The 20,892-nt window shown below is 38.3% G+C and overlaps 1 protein-coding gene across 1 annotated transcript; it reads right to left on the bottom strand.

The window, feature by feature from the left end:
- Positions 1–5,228: 5,228 nt before the first annotated feature.
- On the bottom strand, positions 5,229–7,315 carry LOC145775467 (uncharacterized). Its single transcript, XM_082586762.1, has 3 exons — positions 7,237–7,315; positions 5,530–7,003; positions 5,229–5,274 (listed from the first exon to the last, which is right to left on the bottom strand). Exons 1-3 carry the CDS (start codon positions 7,313–7,315, stop codon positions 5,229–5,231), a joined length of 1,599 nt encoding a protein of 532 aa, XP_082442888.1.
- Between the last annotated feature and the right edge of the window lie 13,577 nt (positions 7,316–20,892).

Consider the following 20,892-nt stretch of genomic DNA (forward strand, 5'->3'; position numbering starts at 1 on the left):
TTGATGAGAAAAATCTGAAGTAGCATCAACCAAGATTGAAGAGTACTTAGTTGGATCTACGCATTTTATTCAACAACTTGTTAATTTTTAATTTGAAACAGTTATAGCTGAGTATTAAAATTCGCTCCTTCAAAAATGTAAATTACTCGCTTTTACCTTACAATGTTACGATAGGAAGGAAAGTTGCCCGACTTCCCCTCTCTCACAGCCCCTGTGTATAGATGCCAAAATAGGCATGATACAACATGTTGCAGGGCTACAGCCCCACCAGAAAGAACGAGAAGAGGTAAATATGTTTTTCCTCTGTGTTTGTCCGACCCTGTTACTTTTTTCACTTAAGAATTGCGGCCGAAAATCAAAATATTAAAAGATTCGAAAATTAAAACACCGATATTGGGCAAACTGCTCTGCAGCCTCAGATTCTGGACTTTAAGCGCTCTGATTGGCTAAAAATTATCCTTAAAGCTCCATGTCTTTTGGTATTTTTCAGCACACAGAACAGCAATTTTTGAATCTGTTGGGGCTGCACCTAACCGAATAACTTTACAGACTTTTAAAGTTAGTTTTTATTTCGCAGAGTAGCGATGAGCCATGAATGTAGAAGTGTTAGTTGTAGAGTTGGTGTAAGCTATTCCTAAGCTGTATTTTTAAAAAGTAACAATATTGCTTTGGAGACAAACATTGAACAGGGTTTTCAACAGGTTATAGGATGTGCTAGTCCAGCCTAGGGCATCTCAAAATCACTTGAACCTTGGTTGCAACGGCTAGGTAGTCTAGAAGTACATGGGCTAGGCTAGTCAAGACTAAGCTCCATACTAATAAAGTTTGTCTCCAAAGCAATATTGTTACTTTTTTTTAAATACAGCTTAGGAATACCTAACATCAACTTTTCAACAAAGTTTGAATGCATTTTTTTCAAAATTTGGGATAAAAACATGCTCAGAACCAGGCCCGTAGCCAGGGGGGGCCTCGCCCCCCCTGAAAAAATTTTTGCTCCCCCTGGCAAAATCCAAACATTCTCGAGCTACAATTATAATGACAATAACAGCTACAATTATAATGATTTTGCCCATCTTTGCCGTTGCAGAGCTCCAACCTAGGCCCAATTAACTACTATTGTTTTGTTTAGTTAACAGCTAAGATGACTAAACAGTTTCGCCCCCCCCCCCCTACCCCCTCCTTTGGCAACTTCAACATGTTCAATTCAACCAAGGCCAACACGTGTTAGGTTGGTAGAAAAATTGTCAGAAACTGTGCAAAATGAAAATGTTTTGGGAAAAAATGATCCCTAACAAAGAGGGAATGGTTTTCCAGCAAGCCTACAAACCGGTACAAATTAGGTTATTTGATATCAGCTGTCGCTATTTTCGGTACCATATACCTAATTCTAAGGGTCAGTGATAACCAATTTGTGCAGTGATAAACCAAATTTGTGCAGTGATAAATCGCAAAATGTGCGTATACACCGTAATCTTTTAAGCAGTGTGTATTTTTTCTCTTCAATCCAATCAGTGTAAATAAATTTTGCTTCTAGTTTTCCGATCTGTGAAGTGTTCAACCTTGCACGCAGGTATTTCTACATTTGGATCTAGCACTGCCGTTTGTGAGTGTGGATTCTCAGTGTTAACAATGGTTGACGCTCAGTGTTTCTTAACCTTTTTAGCGCTCGTAGCCTACCCTTTGAGCTTTCATGAAATTTTCTCGTACCCCTTGTCCACAATAGCCGAAAGAAGCAAATAAAATTGTAATAATAGGAATTAAACTCAGTATATTTATAACTTACGTGTTGAATGTATGCATTGAAAACAGTCTTGTAAGTTCAACAAGATTTATCAGTCAATCTACGAATGGCTTTTTTGTTGCTGCTTTTCGTCAATGATTATGTTGAAACGAGGTACTTTCTTTGAGATAGACACACGCATAGGCCTATTATCTCTTGGATCCAAACGATTGCCCGACTTAGTTTTGATGTTTACAAGAGTTAACCCAGTTTCACTTGTCGCAAAAGCACAAGGATTTCTCAAGCTTTTTTTCAACTGGGGAAATGTGTTGAGTTTTGCACACCAGAAGGCATCCAACTGCATTGGATCAAACTCCGTTTTCCTTTTACTACTAGCTTTCATTTCAATAAGATAGTCTTTCATTTGGTCATTATCATCCATAGAATGTAGGCTGAAAATAAATGGGTCTTGCATCCATCCCTGAGAAGTAGAAACCTCTCCAGTATATAGACATATACAAAAGTGACTTGTTACGCATTCTTCACACATATGCCTAAATAGCGTATAATTTCACACTGCACGTCGTACCCCCTGCTTTGGTGCTTCGTACCCCCAAGAGGTACATGTACTCCTGGTTAAGAACCACTGCACTAGACGGAGCATGTTACAACCAAGACAGGCAAACTTGGTGCTTATGGCCTTTGAACATTCTGTACCGTAATCTATCGATTTAAACTTGTTTGTGAGACGGTTTGCATCCAAACATCCGCGACTGCAATTACAATAGACTAGCTCACGGGTGTATACAGGCCCGGATTTAGGGGGGGGCAGGTGCCCCGGGCCCCCCGACTTTTGAAGGGCCCCCCTACGCGGAAAAAATGTGATTTTGTGTTATTTTTTCTTCCTTTCAGCCTTTGAAGTTTGTGCAAAATGCTGTGCAGTGCTGGATTGATGCTACTGTAGACGCAGAGGTAGTTTTTCGCGGCAAGGAAGGTGGTTTTTCGCGTAAAGAAAAAAATTTTGGTGGTTTTTCGCGTAAAGAAAAATTTTGGCAGGGGGGCCCCCGATCTAAAAGTGCCCCGGGCCCCCCATCAGCTAAATCCGGCCCTGGGTGTATAGGCGGAATGTAATCATATATACCTAAATCCTCGGCACTAGCTTCTTCGAGCCAGTTAAAGTTTTTGCTCATAACAAGTAGGCTGCCGCTATTTATACAAGTTAACAATTGCTGTGTTATGTTGGTCATTGTAATATGGTTGCCGTGATTTAACTAGCGGATAAAATAAGAGACCAGTGTTGGTCTTAACACTAATCTGATATATTGCAATTTTTGTGGATACGGGTATTTAAGAAGTTAAAATGCCAAAATTATTTAATTTTGTTCGGCCCCCCCTAACAAAAAGTTGCCCCCCCCCCTTGCTCTGCGGTCTGGCTACGGCCCTGCTCAGAACGCACCAAATTTAATGCGACTTTTCAAATTTTTCTGGGGAAGGACCCCCCAAGGCCCCAGCGAAATCGTTTGCAGCTGCACTGCTCACAAACAGCACCAGCCGCCACTGCTTATTCCGAAGGTTCATAGCGTTCTTCACAAAGTTCACACTTATCTCCAACCAGTGATGGGCATTATCGGCGATAATTTATCGCTTATAGTTATCGCTCAATTATTTTTTCAGTTATCGTTTATCGTTATCGCCAAAGGCAATATTTAATTATCGACGATAATTAATCTTATTTCGGATCAACACACAAGTGGAAAGACGATGAAAAGTAATATTTTTACTAGCCATCTAGTTAATGAAACTAAAATTGAAACCAGTTCTTCTTCAGTGCTTGAAGTGTGTGTGCATAGGTAATTGTCAGGGGAGGGGGCACGCCCCGCTGCAGCGACGGTCCTGACAACACAATATTTTTTAGAGTTGCAAATTGCAATGCAATGAAATGCGTGCAACAAGTCTCTTGTTGTTTTGCTGCAATCGGCAATCGCGAGTGAATTTTACAATTAACCCTTTGAGGACCATTGGTACATATGTGTACCATGAACTTTTTCCACGATGTCTAATCATTTTCTTGTAGTTATCAAAAAGTATTTTTCTCTAAACTTTTCTTAAATAGATAATCTATTTATAAATAAAAAAAAATTGGAAATTGTATTTTGTTTAAGCTTTGCTTTAACTGGTTTTGTTTGGTGAATTGGTCAGGGTTTGAAGCGGTAGACTTTGAAAGATCAACAAGACAAGAAAAAAATGTAAAAAAAAATATAATTTTTAATCTACATGAATGTTTAGTGATTAATCTGACTTATCCCATCAGCAAAACGATAAAAAAATTAAAAAACACGTTGCTAGACAATGCTAAACTTTTGTGGTACACATATGTACCAAAGGTCCTGAAGGGAAAATTCTATTTGTCTAATGGAGGGATATAGTGATGTGGAAAAAACATAAAAATTAAGACTGTAGTTGTGAAATTTTAATATAAATAACACGTAATATTTTAAAAATGTATTTTAGATCTGCATGCAAAGGTAAATTTAACTGATAGCATTACTTCCAGTTGAAAATTTTTCAATAATTTGGCGAGAATTATGTCAATACTGCAAATACAAGCAATTATGATTTTCGTCGTCGCTGTGTGAGCCTCTGAAAACAGTCCCACCTAACCAAATAACTTTACAGACTTTTTGAAGTTAGTTTTTATTTCGCAGAGTAGCGATGAGCCATGAATGTAGAAGTGTTAGTTGTAGAGTTAGGGTATTCAACAGGTTATATGAAGTGCTAGTCCAGCCTAGGGCATCTTGAAATCACTTGAACCTTGTATGCAACGGCCAGGTTAGTCAAGACTGAGCTCAATACTAGTGTAACGCCCGCTTTGTTTATTTGGTTGCGACGTTACAGTGACGAATTTTATTTATTGTTGACCATTGCTCTATTGAACTGCCTGGTCAGTTTCTTCTATCTAGATTGCTTGCAACAACACGACACATGAATTTGAATTGGTTTTCACGTGTTCTTTTAATGTGCGTTTTTAGACAATCTCATAAACAGGTAACTTTGAGAATTAGTTTTACTTTCTGACCGTCTTGAGAATAGCAAATTTAAGAATGACACAACTCAATCCACAATTTACGAAATTCCCTTTCTCTAAAGATTGACAAATGTTGAAACACAAACACGTCATAAAGGTTGTAGAAATCAATGAAAACTGACGTTATATCATCGAGAAATAAATAGTTGGTTCAACGAAAATGAATGCAGGTGCGAACACAGGTGCAACCGAGACCAAATATAGATAAAATAAGTTACGTAATCGCTTGAACACAAAAGGTAAAGGAATTTATTTGAAGTAAAATTAATAATTATTCTTTAGAAAACGTCTTGCAATGCACAAATGAATGCAGAGGACTTAAGTAAAATATTTGGCAGTAACATTCCCTCCTCTTTAAGGCCTCGTACATTTATTCAAATACACAGGTATAAACAACATGAGAAAACAAAGTCAGCACAAAATTCACATTGGTTTTGCAGGAACGATCAAGCATAACTTTTGAATTGGTCTGACAATCAAGGACTGTTTAGTTTGAACGCTAACGCTACGGACAATGCCATTTTTGTCTGGAAACGTTTGAATTACGCGACCCATGAGTCAATTGTCTAATTTACACCAACGTAGGTGAATGGAGGTTTGTTTTTTTTGTGTGCTGACTTTTTTTTTTTTATTTGCAAGGTTTGTGTGTCTTAAAATCAGAAATTTATGCTTGCAACGGAAAAGCCAAACAACGATTCTTTTCAGCTGGTACCAAAATGAATACTTATCCAAAAGATCTTCCAGAAAGTGGGATTCGCTTTGGGTTGCAAAACACGTTTGCTTTGGTTGTTTAATTTCTGGGTCATTGTCCACCACTTCGAGAAATTCTGGTTGCTTAGGCCATTGAGATTGTGGTTTCCATAGAAATTCAGGGTCGTTTTTCCATTGATTGCATTGAAGAAAGTTTGGAATTAAGAGACCCCTTGAAGCATGATCAGCAGGATTACATTTAGTGGGAACGTATCTCCATTGGGAAATTGTTAAAGCATCTTTAATCTGTTGAACTCGATTAGAGACGAAGGTATGAAACGCTTTGTTTGAGTTGTTGAGATAGCGCAAGACAGTTGTGCTGTCGGTCCAAAAAATTGATTCTTTATTAAGATAAGATGCCCTTAACTCTCTTTGTAGTATTTTTTCAGAGCCAATTGAGATTGTAGCAGCTGATAACACCAATCGAGGAATCGTCATTGCCTTCATTGGTGCAAGTCGAGTTTTTCCCAATAATAGGCAACAGTGAATACTGTTTGTTGTGTCGACTAGCCTGAGGTAAGAAGCAGCACCATTGGCTTCTTCCGATGCATCTGAGAAATGGTGAACTTGGGCGTCTTCGACAGCACCAAAATTTAAAGGCTTATAACACCTTGGAATATTAAATGATTCGAGCATTGGCTGAAGTTCTAGCCATTTTGTCCACGTGGTTAACTCTTGTTGTGGAATAGGCTCATCCCAATCTAATTTCAGTTTACAGAGCTTTTGAGAAAGCATCTTCAGTGGTTGTACAACAGCAGCACCAAGACCAAGGGGGTCGTATATAGAATTGATTACTGAAAGAATGCCTCGACGTGAAGCTGGTTTAACCGTTTTCTTTATTTTGAAGCGAATGGTATCGTTTTCCACGTTCCAATAAAGTCCAAGAGCTCTTTCAGCAGGTAGGTCATCTCGAGAGAGATTCATATCCATAACTGACTTGCAGCGCTCTGACTTTGGAATTGATTGGATCACTTCTCGGTCATTGCTTGTCCATTTTAAAATGCGAAAGCCACCCTTGGCCAGTAGCTCACGAAGTTCCCTTACCAATTTAATTGCTTCTGAAACATTTGCTGTTGAAGCCAAGCAGTCGTCTACGTAGAAAGACTCTTTTACTCTATCTACAGTAGTTGCACTGAAAAGAGATGAGAAGTCCTCAGCTGTGCGTTTTAAAGCAAAGTTTGCACAACTTGGGGAGCAGACCGTGCCAAATATATACACATTCATTCGGTATTCTTGTAGGGGCGCTTCTAGGTCTTGTTGAGGAACCTTTACATGATGAAACATAGACTGTATGTCTCCTTGAATAGCAATTGTTTCACGGCGGAAACGAAGAAGAACGCCGACCAGGTTATTTGTGATGTCTGGGCCTTGTAATAGAGTATCATTGAGACAGATACCTTTGTATTTGGCAGAGCAATCAAATACTACTCTGAGTTTCTCAGGTTTTTCTGGATGATATACACCATGATGTGGAATATATCAAGTTTTTCCATGTATTCCAGGGACATTGGTAACGTTATCGGCGTATTGATTCATGATCATGTCATCAACAGACCTTTTATAGTCCATGTAGAAATTAGCGTCCCTTTCCAACTTTCGTTTCAAGCAATTAATTCTTTGGAGAGCTTGAGATTTGTTAAAGGGTAATTTTCAGGCTTGTCCATGGGAATGGGATTCCCACGGGAATCCCATGGGAAATGTCCCATGGGATGGGATGGGACAGCACGAATTGCATTTCCCAAGGGACAGTAGCTAGGCATTTTTATTTAAAAATATTTTAGACAGATTGTCAGAAATTCTTCTTGCAAAACTTTAAAATTAATACGATATGTTATGCTTGAATTGCTTTCATAGTTTACTTCACAATCATACAACACTCAAGTTCGAAAGCCATGTGGCCTGGTGTAAGGTGCTGCAGTCCTGCAGTCTGACAGACAGTTCGAGGTTTTGGAGGTTGTAGATATAAGCAGTGGCGTATCCTGGTTGATTTTCGTAGGCATGCAATGTAGGGAGGGTTATAGCCAATGTAAGGGGGTGTGGGGGCTGGTCACAGCGGTAAACCATAATTTCTTCGTGGGAAAATTGTAACTTAAAGTTCCCGGATCCTTTCGTCTGCATATAATGACCGAAGAAACACACACTTGAACTTCTTTTCAAACAGTGTATTTCTGTAAAAATTAGCCCACGGCTACCAAAAACGAGGGGGTGCAACGCGTACACCACTTAAACTGTCACTACACAACAGATTACTTGGATAAAAGACGGAACTTTTGTCCAGCTAGCAAGCACTAAGCCAACAGTTAAATGTGCGGCCAACTTTCAAACAATCATTTTACGAATGACCAGAATAGATATCAATATCTCAAATTCACGTAGAAAGTAACTGTGACGCAATAAATGAAAGACAATTATGAAGTCATTCCAACAGGTGTTTAAGCTGATGTAATATTTCCTGTTTAAACAGGCCCAAACAGGTCCAAACAGGTCTTATGAACGATGGTGCAATTTTGGCACATGCTTTAGGAATTTCCATGACGTAATATTCAGTAGACTTGAACGGTTTTTATATGACGTTTGATTTGGTGAAAATTGTCGGGAACAGGGGCATGCTCGCCCAGGAAAATTTTGAAAATTTGCCATAGGTTTTTATAGCTTTTCTTGCAATCTGAGCTTTACTTAGCTGATAATTGTTTGAGCTGTTTTTCAAAAAATGAGGTTTGAAAGACATCATGAATCCAATGTCTTAATTTTATATGTCTTGTTAAACATTCAATACCAGTTAGGCTAAAGCTTTTGCAATGCAATACAACGAATACCAGTTTAAACCTGACCAGTTGAAATAGGATTAGATTACCGACTACCCAACCGAAAGATCGCTGGTGCTCGGTGACATCGCCAATGACGAAATCTGACTGAAAATTTTGATACAGTAGTCTATAGGCCTAGAGTTATAGTATCTAGAGTAGAAAGCCGCAAGGACTTAACCCTTACGAGGTTGGGCTCTCTGGAGTCTTGCTCAGTTTGGGGGGGGGCTGTCGATTCTTCTTATGCTTTAGGAGTGATATCTCTGTTATTTTTTAAGGTACGGCTTCAAACTTTGGGATTCACTTTGTAAAATTATTCACGCTGAGCATATCCGAAAATTAAACCTACGTGAATTTTAGAACTGCTCATAGACGTTGAAATGTTGCGGTGACTTATGACTTTTGGATTATTTTGCGATTAAAGCGATTGTAGCGTAAGTTTACACATTATTTTTTGATAGAGTAATGAAGAACATGCATTGCAATGTTGTGATTAAATTTTTTTTACATAATCTCAATTTGAATCTATATTTTTCATGCAAAATAATAACTTTTCCCACGCTCAAAATAAACCTCGCTACTTGACTAAAAGAACAATGCTTCATCTATTACATGCAGTAATGAGATTTCTGAACGCGTGTCACACCAATTTGGATTATGATCTTGTGACCTCGGTTCCAAGAACAGCAACTCCTACGCTTTATTAACAAATGTAGACCAGCTGAAGAAGCAGGGTCGCGTTTATCAAATACTATTATGTAATCCACGAAACGAATGGAAGATCATGCAACAAAAAACGCGGTTTAAATGCAATGTATTGTAGTTGCAACAGCGTCTCTCAATGTAAGTTCAATGTGAACTCGGCTACATACAAGGCTAGTACTAGGAGTAAGATTACCCGATAAAGTCGATGATGCTCTACGTCAGGGGTGTGCAACCTTTATTACAAGAGGGCCAGATATGAATAATTGGGTGAAACCGCGGGCCGCACGTTTATTTAACATATGATTTCTAGTAGTTGCAGGCACAAAAGAGTAGTTTTTTTTGTTATTTATATTATTCTTATATTAGGGGTTATCTCCTTCCAGAATTTTTTTGTTTGTTTGTCGTATCCAGGCTTACACCCGGTGGTTGAAGATTTAGATTAAGTGGACGGGAAGCCAAGGAAGCCAATCTTCGTGTCCACCTTCTGGCATGCCTTTAAGTGTCCTGCCACAGACACAGCCGCATGCTCTTGAGCGGTGTCGAACCGGCGCCCTTTCGATTGCCGTTCCAGTGTTCTCACCACTCGGCTATGCAGCTTCCAGAAATAATAAGTTAGGACGCATAAATTTCTGAAGAAAACTGCTATTCAAATTTATTGTCACACCGTCTACGAGCTCAGTGAGAAGTTTGCAGCTGGCTTCTTTTCTCGATGGCTTTTTCCAAATTTACTTTAATAGAGGTGATCGCAATTCGAAGTCCATTTTCCAAGTGTTCGTCTGTCAGAACCTATCAATAGGGAGATTTCATGACGCCCGTTTTAAAAAAAAATGTTTGCACAAATACGTTGAGCCAAAAAGTGCCATTTTTGAAGCCATGGATTTTTCAAATGTGGAAATTAAGTCATCTTATTTGAAATGTTTTCGGTAAAAATTGCCAAGATTCATTTTTAAATACTTTGCTTTCAAATCCGTTTTCTCTTGAAGATCAATCAGTTCAAGTTATATCTTCTGGTGCTTTGTTAATGTCTGTGTTGAATGGCGAGGCGAATATACCAAACAAATGTTCATGATATTTGAAGTCCTTCAAACGAGCCAAAAATTCATACAACAATTTTTCAAGTTGGTCAGCAAATTCAGTTTTCTTCTCAGGATGCATTCCATAATTTCTTAAAGTTGGAAAGTGGAAAAGATTTCCTGTCTGTACGTGAGCTTTCCAAAGTCGTACTTTGTTCATAATGCCTTTTATGTGACCATACATTTTTACGTTCCAAATAATTAAATACGATGGATTAGCGGTGGCCGGTGGGAGACTTCTAAAATGGTTAACAGAAGGTGCGAAATTTACAATAATCCACTCCACAATGAATTGTTCAAACGTACCAGACTAAACTAAATTACCGTATAAACATGTTTCGCGGAAGGCACACAATTCAAAATTGGCACATCTTCGCGGGCCACATAATTTTTCTTCGCGGGCCGCATTTGGCCCGCGGGCCGCACGTTGCACACCCCTGCTCTACGTAAACAGAAGTCAGAAAGAAATTCAAAATAAAACAGTTACGGTTCATTAATAAACAGAACGTCACAACGCTTTTCACCAAAAGGAAAATCTGTAATGCCTCGGGTCATTTTCTTGTGGATTCAATAAGCTCTCTAAGATTCATATGCCACACACTAAAATCCAAACAATATTTAGATTTATTCAAAGTAGTATTTATTATGCGTCAAATCATTGTGAACCTGGAGAAATACTTTACAAAGAATTAGCTGCCTAATGGGCGTTTATGCGATAAAAATGTCAGTTTGGCAGCAAAATATTGATAAGTATTTTGATTTGGTTACAGCAATACCGGACTGCAGCAATTGGCACAAGGCTCTTGCAGCAACGTTTTTCAACTTGATTCAATGGTAAAGCAACCTGTGTTCTGTCAGGTTATGTACACACAAGTTCAGAAATATTTAGGAATATGCAATGAGGCACATTGAAATTACAAGTGGTTGCACATTTACAGTTCGATAATACGAGGAATTGAATACAAGCTAATACAATCATTTCGACGTGGATTCAACATTGCAAGACAATGTGAACATGCGCGGGTTTGCAATTAGATTACTTCTCTTCTATCCTTGTTTGTATAAAAGTCATAAAATCAGTCGTTGTATCCGTGCTAAAATTCAGCTATGCTCAAACCGCATTATATTGATATTTTCTAAATAGAAAATGGATTTATAAAATATGAATACAATACTGTTTCAGCATATAAAAATGCTGAATTTTACATCCAGTATTACGATTAGTTTTATGACCCACTTTTTATACAAGGAAGGATAGATGATTTTGATAAGCAATCAAATTGCAAAACCGCGCATGTTTACAAATATTCAACGTCTTGATATGTTGAATCAACCTAAAAATAGCTATCTGTCTAATGAAAGGAAAAACTTTCATTGAGCTCCGCGTTTTATTTAGGCTGTGGTTGAAGCCAATGTTTATAAAACCGCAATCATTCAAATAGTTTATTCTGCCCAAAAGCAAGCTTGACATACTCGTGTGGAATGTGCAGGGCATAAAGGCTTTTCACAGCACTGACATTGGCCACGGTTTTTTGGTAGTTTATTTTTTCTGGCTTTGGCACCTTCTCCCATAATAGCGTGTTTGCATACGTCGCATCTACGTCGTGTCGACGATAGTTGGGGCAGAGTGGCCCTTCTGCCGCTTGGAGTTGTTGTTGAAGGTTGTTTCCCTATTACTGCTTCAATCTTATGTATGGTATGATAGTTCAGGCCCTGGAGAGATCGCGACTTTATGAATGGCTTCACGAGTTCCATGGCCAGTTCCCAACCGAAGTCGAAGGATTTTCGCTTGCGTGGATCAGTCCCTTCATTTAGTGCTAAAACTGTAGATGCGTTGACGCGGCAAGTATCCAAAAAATAAGCAAACGCAGTAGTTGTCCACCGTGGGGACTTCGCTTTGCACGTGAATGAACCCATCCTTTGGTCGATGATATCGGTGCCACCCTTTGTGAAGTCGTAAAGCTTATACAAGCCTGGCTTCTTTTTGCCGTCATCCTTGGTAATCCCCAATAGAGGTTGCATGGTCGTCAACATCAACACATTCCGCATGCCAGAGTTCTTCGTTTTTACTACATAAGAATGTAGGCTGAGATCAGCCTCACTCGTCTGCCAATAAATTTCGTACGAAGATTTCTCCCTACCACTCACTTGCTTCACTTCCAGGGGTATTCCTCTACGTATAGCGTTGAGGGTTCCAGCTGACGTTATACCCCTGTCAAGCAACCACTGCGCGAGTGGTATGGAGGTGTAAAAGCGGTCATACAAAATATTCCGACCTTGAAGGTCACCGTGTTGTTCCAGGCTCATCACCATTCCTTTTACCAGTTCTTCTGTTCCACAAACGTAAAAATTAAATGGCTCTTCCTTCGGTTTACCTGAATAGACCGATGCCGCAAATGTGTATGGGAATCTGCTGGCGTTTACCGACTTGAACAGAAGGCCATATTTCGCAGGCTTGTTTGGATTATATTGCTTGAAGGCAATTTGTGTCCTCATGGGGTATAGCGTTTTGTCCAACGACAAGTAGTCACCTGGAATGACATGTTTGCCGCAGTTTTCGTTAAACATTTCGAAAACGACTCGAAATGCGGCCAACCGGTCATTCTTCCAACGTTGCGGCCTAGTATTTTGGTCGTCGAACGAAATGTTCGAAAATAAAAATTTAAAGCGGTTCTTGCTCATTGTTGCACTAAACACGGGATGTCCTTGCAGTTGATTGAACAATACATCCGTGGAATGACCAGCCTGTCCTAAAAGCCCCCGAAAATACTCCAATTCAACAAAGGCCAGCATCTCCTCGTTGTTGGTTGGGCCAAAATAGCAGTACCTGCTGTCATCTAAAATTCTCTCTGGCAATTGAGAAATGAGTGTGGCAATTTTTCTATTTGTTTCTTGAACAATAATGTTCAAAATATTTAAAGAAAAAAATAGTTCCCATGCTTGCCGAGGGGTCTTGGCTTCTTTGGCTTCTCCTCTAACACCAATCGGGCCAGATATAATGTTAGCCCGGCCCCTTCTCCCATTGTGCACCGGTCTCGCATTAGACCAAGTAATGCTGACGCCGCCCTCTTGTCTGTTCTTTGGCTTTTCTACAAAAGTTGTATAAGACTTCAGTGTGTCAGAAAAACTCAACAGCATCGTAGTTGTTCATGTCGAGATAGGAATCTATGCTGTTCACCAGTCTTTTCGATGTTATAATCCGTCCTGATGGCGCAAACTCCGGTTGAACATCGCCCATGGAAGGTAACTGGTCGTCAATCTCGATCGGAATCGCTGTTGCGGAAGTTGACGGAGAAGAATCCGCTTCTTCATCTGAATCGGAGTGCCATAAATCCTCCAAATCATCCACCTGGCTTTCGTCGTCAGAATCCAGTAAAACATGTTGCAATATTTCTTCAGCACTGAATCCTTGCCTTGCCATGTTTTATTTAAAAGTGAAAAGGACGTAATTTTTTTAATAATGGCGTTGAAATACTAAAGAAAATGTATAATGAAACAAATTGTTAGTCCCATAGAAACTAGTTAGAAAAAAACTGTTACACAGAATTATAAAAATCGAGAATAAATCAAAACTTTGCAATATAATAAATTGTCAGACCGTTGTTAAAAATTGTGAAGTGCACTTTACATATTTACTGATGATGAAACTATATGAATGCTATGGTTATCTATGGTGATTCAGATTAGCTTTTTGAGCAATGCTTCACGTTTATGATAAACTACACGTAGAAGGGAAATCCAACAGGCGTTTGCACAATATCGTCGTTTAGCGACGTAGATTCGACGAAAGCGGCGTAATAATTAGTAGGCCTACCTTAAGTAGGCCTACTAATTAATTAGTAGGCCTAATTAGTAGGCGTAATAATTAGTAGGCCTACCTTAAGATTAAGCTCTGCAAGAAGCTTTCCCAGTCCGAGGATAAAGATTCAATGAATCAATCAATCATCTACCTGTAATACAATGCTCTCAATTAGGTTTAATTCAAGAATTTTCCCACTTCAAAGAGAAAAAATGCTTTAGTAACACAAACATCTGTAATTTTGTTAAAAGACTATCAGAGTTTAACACTAAAAATATTATGGAAGAAACTAACGCTGATGCAGCTTACAATAGGTTTTTTAACAATTACTCCGAATTATTTAAAGATAGTTTTCCTGTCATGTCAGTAAAACACACGAAAACCCAATGTTGGTATAATGCTGAACTCTGTGAGCTTCATAGAAAAAAACAACTTGCATATAAAAAATACATTAGAAAATCATCTGAAATAAATAAATCCCGGTACAATGCTCTGAGAAACTTTAATGTAAGATCACTGAAACTCAAAAAGCAAAATCATTTCAAAATTGCTCTGTTAAAACACAAAAATGATCTGAAAAGCACCTGGAGTGTTTTAAATCAGCTATTAGGGAAAAGCAAGTGCAACAAATGGTCCCGTCTGGTTGCTGGAGATAAAATCTTAATTCACAATAAAGATAAAGCTGACTGCTTTGACCCTATCTTAATACGACACGGGGTCAAATGAGGACGCCCCACTCTAGTAGTGAAATATTTCACAGAAGCAAATATGCTAGAAATGTGAAATTTCTTGACTTTTAGTTTTTATTCTTTGCAAATTTTTTAAACCTACCCTGGTCTTTTTTCTACCTTCCTGCCCTTCACAATAAGCATTTTGTCCCAGGTGGCTAGACATTTTCATGAAACTGCCTACATTACAGCAGTTAATTGTCGTGGGAAGTTTTTCTCCCGCTGTGTGATCCAATTATCCAATATATCGTTTTAGGACATTCGTTCTAATCCTACCCCGAGGCGTTGCTTCGCCGCAAAAGCGTAAAATAGGATTGTGGGGTTTTAATTACAATCTTGTGTGTGTTCGAACAATCCCCTTAGAATTGCGACTGCTTTCCAGATAGAATAAACAAGTTTTATTCCGTTACAGAAAGTCTGTCCCTGATATTTCGTCGATGGATTTCTACGTTGAATCAACGTAAAATGCTTGATCATTATTGTAAGAATATGTTGTTTACTTTGATTGTAGCCTATCGCACAAACTACAAATAAAACATTACGATTTTTTCTTTTTATGTGCTCTACCCTTGTTCGACGACATTGCCGAAGTTTTAAATACGCTTGTTTCTTAGAAGATGCTGAAGCCCAAATTTAATTATTTTTGATTCGATTCTTTTTGATGCATGTTGTATTCCCATAATCATAACAATATTGCTCGATTATTGATTTCACAACGCCTTATCGTACCTTAGATTCTTGTAAGTATATTCACTTATATTTATCTCGTAGAGCGTCGATACAATATAATATAACACCTGTCATGTTACATACAGAACGTGTTTTGTCAGCACCACGGTGTAATGAATTCTAGGTCATTGATTTTCGTTATGAGTTCATAGCGTCCCTACAATGAAGAATGAGAGGTACTTCAAGCGGTCCCATCATTGCTAAAAATCATTATACGTTTCACATATTTGTGTAATCGGTTGTAACAGTCAAATTATGCCAATTTAGGCTACTGTCATTCAACCTATTTAGACAAATATAGATGAGTTTATATCGGACAGAAAACAAAGTATCCTGGCTCATTTTAATTTCTTTGCGCAAAACTTATAAACTTTACAGCTATTCTACGTCATTTTGATGTCTTATGGCACTTTGTCATTTATGAGATGAAGAATACTTTGAATAAGACACAAAGCATTCCTGATTATTGCGGCAAACTTTTGAATTATGTAAAATCGTAATGATGAATGATGAATGATAATGATGAATGAGCAACTGTCCAAATAAAACGACATCTACGATATGTTAGTATGCTAAAGGCCAACGTTGCGTACAGGAGTAATGTAGAAATGCACATAATACCATGGCGATATTACAAGTCAGGTTACATCATTAGGTTATGCGAAAAAAATATGTTTTATGGCCCAATTAATTTGATATTGAAAAGGCCAGAAGTAAAGTAATAAACTTCGGAGCATAACCGTAGGATTTAGAGGAAATTCGGACCATGAATATCAAAGCTAACACATTAGCGAACATATTATTCAAACGTTTTGAAAACTGCTGTTTTCATCGTCAGTCAAAAGTAAGAATGAAGCTATGTTTTTACAATGGCAAAATCGAGCGAAAAATGCGATACAGTAGTTGACTCACCTCGGCTATCAAAATCAGTCACTCAACAACGATTCAACATCTGCCAACGTTGAATCAATGCAAATGGCTGACTCTGCCAGCAAGGGATAGTATAGCATCTGAATAATAATTGTAACGAATGTCTGCTCTTTCCTCCAATTATTGTATATTAAATTTAACTTCTTAATTGCTCAAAACACGAACAGTTCAAGAACAAAATCTTCTCACATCCTATGTTGGATTTATTTTTCTTGCAAAATGAAGTCATTTTGTTTCAGCAAGTGGCCCGTGTGTACCTTATACCACAGTTCAAAATTATGGTTTCGAATGTGTATTATGCTGCAAGGCAAACGGCAGATTTATTACCAACCGAAGATGAAAGAGATGCAAATTTTTCGGATAGTGATGTTGATTTGCCTTTATCTGATGGTGAAGGTGGTCCGCTAACATCTGACAAGAGTAACGAAGATGAGGTCGTGACCGTCAGACATAGGCAGTCCCAACGTCGCAGGAGCCATACCGTCAATTCATTAGATAACACCTTGGATGAGGAAAATAACCATACATTGCCTGACCAGGAAGATGAGCGAATGTCGGTGGTTGTTGACCAAAGAAGTAGAGTGAAAGTTGTTTGGAGTACCAAGCAACCATCAATAACAGGAAGACAAAACTCTGCTAATGTGGTACACAGTTTACCAGGAGTAAAGCGCGATTATCAACATGCAACGACGTCGTATAATGCATGGTATTTCTTATTTACAGCAGAGATGATCTACATCATTGTTTCAAGCACCAGCACATGTATACGAGAGAGGCTGTCGCGAATATCGGAGGCTCAACGATCATCTTGGCATGCTTCACATTTTCAGCAAACTGATGCCACGGAACTAGAAGCATTCATTGGATTGTGGTATATTAGCGGACTACTCAAGCGAACATTTCACCGAATTAACATTGTTTTTCCCATTTATATGGACATCCTATATTTAGTGCGACAATGTCGTTGAACCGATTCAAATTTCTGTCTGCAAATATTCGTTTTGATGATAAAAGCAAGGGCCAATCGCTGGCAAAGTGACCGATTTACAGCAATCAGAGAACTTTTCCAATGTTTTACTGGAAATTGTGAAAAGATTTTAATATCAGAAGACTTCCTTTCACTGGATGAGGCTTTGTTTCCATCCCGCGTTGGTGTGTCCTTCTGGCAATAAGCTTCAGGCAAAAAATAAGCACTGCTAAACATGATTTCTTGCTAAGAAGCATAAATAGTGCGCGTATGTCATTCACCTATACCGCCATAGCTTATGCGGGTAAGCCAGTAGGTGTACCAGGACCGCACTATCTGACTTCCACTATGGAATATGTGGAAACGTTGGTACACAATTTGGACAGAGTTTCTTCGCTTCAAGGACCCCTTGATCGATTTTACATAGCATAGATCAATGGCTATCAACAAATCGATTGTCTCTAAATGTCACCAAAACCAAACATATATTATTTTCAAGTGAAGGAAGCAAGACACTATCAAGCCACCCACCCTTAAATATTCGAAAAAACAACATAGAACAAGTTGCCTCAATAAAGTTTCTGGGAATAGTTGTAAACGAGCATTTGTCATGGAAATCTCATATGGAAATCTTGCTTCAAAAAATAAGATCAACACTCTGCGTGACAAAAAAAATTAAGCCTTTCCTAAACAAACAAGCACTTCTCTCCATTTACCATTCTCTAGTTGAGAGTCAGATATTATATTGTATCTCAACATGGTGTCATGAAAACAAAACTACATTGCAAAAGCTACAACGTACATGCAATAACTTTCTTCGTACTGTATTTAACATTGACCGCAGAGAAAGCGTAAAAGGTGTAATGGAACTCAATAATTTAAAATCAATTAACCACATGAAAACTACAGAGATTGCAACTTTCATGTTTAAATATTCAAAAAGGCTACTTCCCACAACATTCAATGATATAATTATGTGTAAACAATCAAGTAGCCTAACAACAAGAAGTAATTCTCCTTATATTCCGATATATTGTAGAATTAACACTTGCAAACAATCAATACGGTACATGGGGCCAACAGTTTGGAACAAGCTTCCCCCTACTACAAGAAATGAATGCAAAACTGTAAAAGGCTTTAAATTAAAAATGAACAAGCTAAATCTTCCTTGAAATAATCCCATCTAAGTATTACATCATGCACCAAACATACTAATATTATTTTTTTTTGCCCAGAAATGATAGGCCAATGTGTGTAGATTCATTAGCAAAATAGTAAGGTTGTAAGTACTCCTACTGGCCTTCTGGTTCTTGTGTTTTTTGTCCACAGAAGTTCTACAGAGTCTTCAGAAGTTTCTCCATCCTCTTCGACCAATCGCCATCTTTCGGTGAAGCGGTGGCCATGTGCTCCAACCAGTTGTTTTTTTTTTATATCAATATCTTGGACTGGATCGTCATGCTATTGTCTGATTATTTATCTATTTTTCTAACATGCCAAATTGGATTTCTTTATCACTTTTGTTATGGTTTAACGTGTAAAACATATACACGGTAACCCAAATTTATCATATTTCTGTGACATGCCACTACTACTTCCCAGGAATCCCAGCTAGCGATGCCTGCCGTTTTTGCATTAATTCAACGTTTTCTAACGTTGGATCAGTGTGGAAGTGACGAGTTTAGCTGACTGGGGTTTAAAATTATCGCTTTATCAACGCAACTTTTATCAAAGCACGCTTGATATCTTCAAGACATAACTTCCCTGGGTATAATTGAATTTCCGAAAGATGATGATGTTGTTTTTGCTAGTTTGTTTTATTTGTTTTCGTCATTGTTTTCAGTGTCGTCAAGTTATAGCCTATCTATTTTGTGAGTCGTGCAAGGCCTATGGTGCGTTGCGCTTGAAATGGCTTTGCCCGTGGTAGGATTTCTTTGTGGGGTTTTCTTTGCCTGCCTTGCTCTTCTTTGCTATGAGCTAAACGCATCAAGACGTGTTCCCCTTACGACCATCAGCACTCTTGATAACGCACCATGGCCGATCTTCATAGCAACTGTCCATACAAATCTTAAATATATCAGCTAAAGCTATGTGGGCTAATTAAGCTATAGCCTAAATATATGTTGTTTATTTGTTTGTTTTTTTTTTGTAACATTTTCTTTTTTTTATTTCCCCTTTATATCTTAAATTTTTCTGAAGGTGTTGCGACCGTGCCAAATTTCTTTCAAATCAATAACTTACTTCGGTCTCAAGCACGTTTTAACGTTCGCGTTTTGTCGCTTCTACCCTTTTCTCGACCTTTGCTATGTTGACGTGTATTGTTTTGATATGATGGTCAGAAATAAAAACAACTGAACTGAACTGAACTTCACTTAATTAGGCAGAATGGCTTTGGAACAAAAACATAACTTTAGTTGGAAAATGGCAAAGCAATAGAAAAGGGGTTAGCGAGTTAAAATCTCTCACTGATTGGGAAGCCTTCAGTACCAAAATTTACTGGGAGGAGTCGAAAAAACACATTAACGTTACGTCGTACGCAGTCAAACCAAAAAAATCTACCGGTAAACGCAATGTTCTGGTCTTATCAACTATGCAGACAATCCTTGGAGTAACCAAAAATGATGGAAAGAAAAAACCTGCAATAATTAAGCTCTACGATTTTACCAAGGGTGGGACTGATGTCGTCGACCAGAAGATGGCATATTATAGCGTCAAGCCGAAGTCAGCAAAATGGACTGTGTCCGCATTTTCTTACATTTTAGACGTTGCGCGGGTCAATGCGATGACCATTAGTTACTTGAACCGCAAGTTGTCCTTTTCACAAGCCAAGAGAGACGAAAGTTTTGTGGAGGGGTGGCAACTAGCCATGTCATTAGTCAAACCACACATGTCTAGACGATTGGATGATGTACCTATTCTACGTGGGTCACTCTGCCATACAATGTCAACATTTTTGGGACGAAACCATAGATTAACAGCAAACTCAAATTTCCTATTACCAGTAGTTTTCATAATGAAATAGCGGGCTATCATAAGATTTGTTCTTATCATGTTATCGTTGATTATGGGATTAGATATTTTAATCACAGTATTTGGTCATCACCGTTTTATTCAAAAGCGGGGTATTTTTCTATCTATAAATTGATCGAAATATTACGTATGTTTTGTACAATATTTCGCACAAGTCACATTTTTTTTGTGACTGGAATTTCTTGTCTTGGAAGAATTTTGATAAGTCAGTTTTTCTCAATGCAATGACGAGCTGCATGTCTTCATTTTCAATAAACAGTGCCTGGATGACATTATGTGTTTCTATTTTCGCTGATAGGCATTACTTTCACAGATCAAATGTTCGTACTGTTTCAACGTCTGACGACGTTGAACCGCTGTAAAGCGGCCGATATTTCCTGCGAAAGTTTTGCGTAACAAAAAAGCATTCATTCAAGAGGAATGCAATTTGAAACAAATGCATGACTTTCTTAGGTTGTATCGCAACACCGCTAAACGTTGTATCGACATAAGCAAAGTATCTATAAGCTGTTAGCACTCGCAATGACACGATAGGACATGTCAAGCTGTGCTTATTTCTCTACGATGAGAATTGG

This window comes from Aplidium turbinatum, chromosome 8 (assembly GCF_918807975.1).
Source record: "Aplidium turbinatum chromosome 8, kaAplTurb1.1, whole genome shotgun sequence".
Lineage (NCBI taxonomy): Eukaryota > Metazoa > Chordata > Ascidiacea > Aplousobranchia > Polyclinidae > Aplidium > Aplidium turbinatum.

Excerpts from the sequence above, each read along its gene's own strand:
- LOC145775467 (XM_082586762.1), bottom strand. The coding sequence starts at position 7,315 with ATGCCTAGCTACTGTCCCTTGGGAAATGCAATTCGTGCTGTCCCATCC. Across the intron at positions 7,004-7,236 it reads ACATTTCCCATGGGATTCCC|AAAAACCTGAGAAACTCAGA; the intron begins GTGGGAATCCCA and ends TATATCATCCAG. Across the intron at positions 5,275-5,529 it reads CTGGAAGATCTTTTGGATAA|ACCAATTCAAAAGTTATGCT; the intron begins GTATTCATTTTG and ends CTTGATTGTCAG.